Source organism: Montipora foliosa, chromosome 5 (assembly GCF_036669935.1).
Source record: "Montipora foliosa isolate CH-2021 chromosome 5, ASM3666993v2, whole genome shotgun sequence".
NCBI classification, from domain to species: Eukaryota; Metazoa; Cnidaria; class Anthozoa; order Scleractinia; family Acroporidae; genus Montipora; species Montipora foliosa.
The window spans coordinates 5,275,293-5,280,700 of NC_090873.1; the positions used below are offsets into that span (position 1 = coordinate 5,275,293).

Here is a 5,408-nt window from a genome sequence, read left to right on the forward strand (position 1 = left end):
AGATAAGTAAAAACTCGCATGAAGTGTTCGTATGTCAAAATTTTCAGCTCGCTTACGGAGATCCCTGTTGGAAAAACCGAGATCTAGGCAACTGAGCCAGACTGCCCTCTCATATGAACACATCGAAATTTTTACAAGGGATTTAGAGGTGAGAAACCGGGCCATCCCGGCCAACCGAGCACATTTGAAGAGACCATGTAACCCCCTAATATTTAGTGTACAGCGGGCTTTGATGATCCTTGTACAAAGGGTGCATGATTGTCGATGATAGTTTGACAATCTCGACCCCAGAGCCCTTCTCTTGACTAAGGGAGAGAGGAGCTCTGGGGAACCCTAAAACAAAGTGTTTTCTCATTGGTTTTCGTGAAAAACAATCAAGAGCGTCTCTAATTGGTGCATTCATGTTAGCACGAGGAGTGAGCAGTCGCCGTAAGGTTCAAATAGCCAATTTTTGGCTGTAAGAACCCTACGGCGCATATTCTCCTATCTAGAGTTCCCCAGAGCCTTGGGTCGATCCGAGGCTCTGGTGACAAGCATGAATTTGAGAGTTTGTTTTGCCCATACCTTATCAATGATAATTCGAATGTTCAAACGAGTTAAAGAATTTTGCATGATGAAGACGAAAGTTTAGGTGAATTACGCAAGCGCGTTGGGTGGTGCGGTGGACAAAACACTGACCCCCAGTCCATGAACTACACTGAAAATACTTAGCGGCCTCGACCTTTTTGGGGAAAGTGCCCGTAATGCTATTACGAGATGATTAGCGCCAGACGTAATGTAGTGTATCTTAGAACCAATGAATTCAACTCAAACGTTGCAGAAGTCGTCTCAGAGACTGGGATTGAGTTTTACTACTAACTTTGAGCGCAAATATTTCAATTAAGTCTCTCCCTCAATTGAAGGATCATTATTCTTAATTGTCAATTTGCTCCAACTGAAGTATTATCGTCCGATCATGGGAAATGAACAATTACTATTTTTTTAAAATAGGAAAACTGTCTCTAATGTCTGGACTCTCAGGACTCGAACCTGGAAACGTTTAATTAAGTCTGGTTTACGAGGCAAGTGGCCCATCAGATCCGGAGCTTATCCCGGTTTCAGTGGCATGAAGCGACTAGGAGTGTATTTCACTCCCCACTGGATGGGATGCCAGTCCATTGCAGAGTTACCCCCAGCATTTCGCCGGCACCCATTTATACACCTGGGTGGAGAGAGGCACCGTGAGAGTAAAGTGTCTTGCCCAAGAACACAACACAATGTCCCCGGCCAGGACCCGAACCCGGACCGAGAGAGAGAGAAAGTTGCTTAGTCCAGCCTTTGGGACATGTTAACTTCAGTTAAGTTACTTTTAGATGTCACAAAAGCGGAAGTCTGTTTTCCGAGATTTCCGCGAAGTCAAAAGAATTCAAAATTGTATTCCGAGCGGAAATCCGGTTTGTTGACGAAAACGAGTTCCAGAAGTAAGGTAATGGTATATTTTACCCCAAAACCCGAAGTGGGCGATTTTCTACAATTTCTTTGAATTTAATGGCTTATTGGATGAAGAATACAACTCCGAAAGCCATAATGAATACACCTTATTCCAAAATGGTCGCTATTTAGATATTCTTTTGTTTTTATTCAAATTAGACCTTGATGCCTCGTTCAAGGCAAAATACTCTTTTGAATTTTCAGCTCAAGAACGAGGCATCAAGGGCTAATTTGAATAAAAACAAAAGAATATTTAAATGACGGCCATTTTGGAATAAGGTCTATATCCAACGGCCGGCATTACACAATGCCAGATAGTTTTTTATGACGTCATGTTTAATAGTCGCGGACATCCGGGGAAACAGATTTCCGGTCTAAAAATAACTTTTGTAAAATTCACATATCCCGGCCAACTCCCCTACACTCACTCCCTCTTCCTCATTTTCTCTTGGGTATCATACCACCTTAATTAAATTAAGCAAGGATGCAATGATAAAGGGCTCCTCAAACGTAGAATCCTTTTATGTTCGAAAAAAGTACCTTAAGAATACCTGCTCGATGCCAACCGAAGGAGAGAGTTGTAGTGGCGGGTTTCGTCGCCATCCACAGCGCAAACAGGGAGATCAGAAAACCCGCGAAATCCGACAGCAAATGAGCAGCGTCTGTCATGATAGCGAGGCTGTTAGCAATATATCCACCTAAAAGTAGAGTAGTAAGAGAGATATTGCATCATTGTTTTCCCAATGAGCGTTATAATGATGAACTTCGTATAAGTGTCAAATATTTTAGCGCTGGGGCACTACATTCTGGGAATACTGCACACTGAAATCAAATCAAATCAAATCAAATGTTGGTTTTTGAGGATAGAGGAAAACCGCATTACCCGTGGAAAAACTTCTCAGAGTAGAGTAGAGAACCAATAAACTCTAAAAATAACTCTTGTAAAATTCACATATCCCGGCCAACTCCTCTACTTGGTGGGAAGCGAGTGCCACGGCTCCAGTCCTTGGCCTTTTATTATATGGCCAAACATGAAATTAAAAAGACAAAAATATGACCTCCTCAATTTTGACTTCATCGTTGCTCGTAACTTCGTAGCCGTGACTCAAATTTGTCAGCGTTTTGCTTGGTTTTCACTAGCGACGCAAGCACGAGAGATTTGTGTCAAGTGAAAAGAAACCATAAGGGCCTGGACAAGCGGGAAATGTTTGGCGTTTAAACAACATTAAACACTTAATAACTGGTCCCCAGGGAAACAGTTCATTTTGTTTCCCGAGAATCTCAATGTTTCCCCGAGGCGCAGCCGAGGAAAACATTGAAATTCGAGGGAAACAGACTGAACTGTTCCCCGAGTGACCAGTCATTAAGTGATTTGTTATATAGCACAAAAAGAAAAACGTGTCATGGCAACAACAGCGGTGGTCATCGGTCAACATTCCCGGGTAACAGTGCACTGTTACCCTCTGGCGTCATAGATTTTGCAATGCTGCCCGCTCAGAGACTTTTGGCCGGAAACAGTTTTATTGTTAGAGGTCATGTTACCTCGAAGTAACCAATGCGAGCGCCGGCTGTTGGGGGAAAAATTCGGCTATATAACTACAAACACTAGGGACCTTAAGCAAGGACGACGAGGACGGCTACGAGAACGCCGCAAATTTGCATATTTAGTGAACGAAAACAATATAGCTTTGCACGCACTGCACGTGCGTTTTACATTTTGATACATTTCTTTGCCGTTCTCGTCTTGACAACGACGTGAAATGATCAAATTTGAGGTCATGTGGAGGACGAGAGCACCTGACGATGAATTTTCAATTTTCTTTCTAAATATTCACACCGTTCTCATCAATTTTATTCTTGGATTGTGCATTCACACTTTCCAAGCCGAGCAACATGGAGTAATCGCAAAATTAATACAGTAACGGGAAATAATATTTTTAGACTACGTTCTCGTAGCCGTCGTCGTCGTCCTTGCTTAAGGTCTCTATTGTTTAGTGAACAACCATTTTACGGTTTGACCACCTTGTTTGTTGCTTTTTGATCGTGTTTGGTCGTGTTTGATAGAATTTGAAGGCCATCAAACGACTTAAAACATTTCTTTTGTTTTCGTGTTTAATGGACGAACTTTTGTTCGTTTGGCCAGCCATATCAAACATTTTTGGCGCGTGCATGCGGACCACGCTCGCTCAGCCACTTGTGTCCACGTGTTGTTTACGTACTTGTGACCCGTACTTCTTTGCTTATGAAGTTTGATCTGCCTCATTCTTTTTCTGCATTTGTACTCCCGTTCATATAAGTTTCATTTCAGTATAGATACGTAAGCCTGGTTTTCACTAGGAACGCAACCACAGAGCGCAAACATACTTAGACGCAAGAACAAGAGTTTCTCTTTTACCGTGAAAACAGTTTTCCTTTTCCTTGTGCTTGCCCTAATGCTTGTGTTCGCTTGCGTTGTGTGAAAACGGGACGTAGCGCAAGCTGTGATGTTCGTCCAATGAACAAGGGAATACATGCAAATTTTGTAAGGGAAAAAGGACTCCCCACCCCCCACCCTTCTTAGGTGGGCCTCGCTAATCTAGTCGGATAGATTGTTCTCTGATAGCAAAAATATTACAATAGTACTAAACCTTTTCGGTTAATGAAGCGGCCCCGGTTGACAACTAGAATCGTCTGGCTTTACCCAAAGCCGACAATATTTAAGTATCACTCTTAGGACTGTGCACAGCTCGATTTACTTCCTCTCTGTGCTTTTGTAAATACCAAATGTTCTCAGAACATCGATATGAGAGCAGAATTTGATTAAACCGTTCACGAAGGACTGCATGCGGTTCGTAGATGACATTAATTGGCGTTTTGACTATCCGAAGCAGAAATTAGTTCGCTGTAGCCATCATAAATTCACATACAAATGTTTTCCAAACTGTAGCCATTTGTTGTTACCAGTTCTAAAATATTTGATAACATTATACTGTTATTTGTCATTAACAGAGTGACTTATCCTCACATTGAAGGGGGAAAATATTCCTTTTCCAGAGAAAATGGCAATAATGAAACTTCAAGAAATTTTCCAATTGAGTGGCCTAAAACAATTGTTTCTTCTGGCGTGCATTCCATTCGTTTCTACTGTATTTGAAATAACAGAGTCGACAATGACCTGACACTAATTAAGGGGTTGTAACCTATGATCGGTGGTTGAAATAGTAGATCTCCTTATTTTTCAGTAAATTACAATTGACTTACCTACAAATTCGAGTATCATAAAAAATAGACAAAAACAGCTAGCGACTCTTAGTCTTCTGGCCGCTCCCTCCTTTGCTTTCTTCATATTTTCATGTTACAAGACAGTGATCCCGAGATAATCTTCGAGTGAAACCTGTTCTGGCACCTGCTAAAATCGCTGCACAAGTTGCTGAACTTTTCTTCCCGGAGGCGAAGCGGTTCTCAAAAGTTCCAAAAATATATGATAAACGAAAAACTAAAAAAATCGGGAGAACGAATTTTTAACTGTTTTGATTTTAATTAAGATTTTCACACTTATTGTTTTGAGGAACATTGTTCCAGGAATTATATTTTGCATCCACACCCTCCCCCTCAGTAACCGAGCTTCAACAACGCCGACCGCAACTGCAACGGCGCTTTTTGCACGCTGTTTTTTTCTTTCAGCAACTCTGCGCGTACTGTTTAAGTTTTTGTGGATTTCTTTGCAAAAAACGGGGACTTTAAAGCGGCGTTACACCGGAAACCTTTCAACGTTTTTCGCGAGAAAAATCGACGGCGATCTTATACAAATCGCAGTATCCACTGGAATATTCGTCATTTTGTGTTCCACAAGTTTTTGAATCCAAATCAGTAGAAAGACTTTGAACAGACTGCAAATTCGAAGCCTGGTTTTCACTAGCGACGCAAGCACAATCGCTAGCATAAGCTTATTTCGCCGT

The 5,408-nt window shown here is 41.7% G+C and overlaps 1 protein-coding gene across 1 annotated transcript in view; it reads right to left on the minus strand.

The window, feature by feature from the left end:
- The window catches only part of LOC138002887 (proton-coupled zinc antiporter SLC30A2-like), a 15,876-nt gene extending 11,043 nt beyond the window's left edge, over positions 1-4,833 (minus strand). The window contains exons 1-2 of the mRNA XM_068848874.1: positions 4,711-4,833; positions 2,022-2,168 (exon numbers count right to left, since the gene is read on the minus strand). Coding sequence (XP_068704975.1) covers positions 2,022-2,168; positions 4,711-4,795 — 232 coding nt within the window. The 5' untranslated portion in view covers positions 4,796-4,833. The remainder of the gene's footprint in view (positions 1-2,021; positions 2,169-4,710) is intronic.
- Positions 4,834-5,408: the final 575 nt, after the last annotated feature.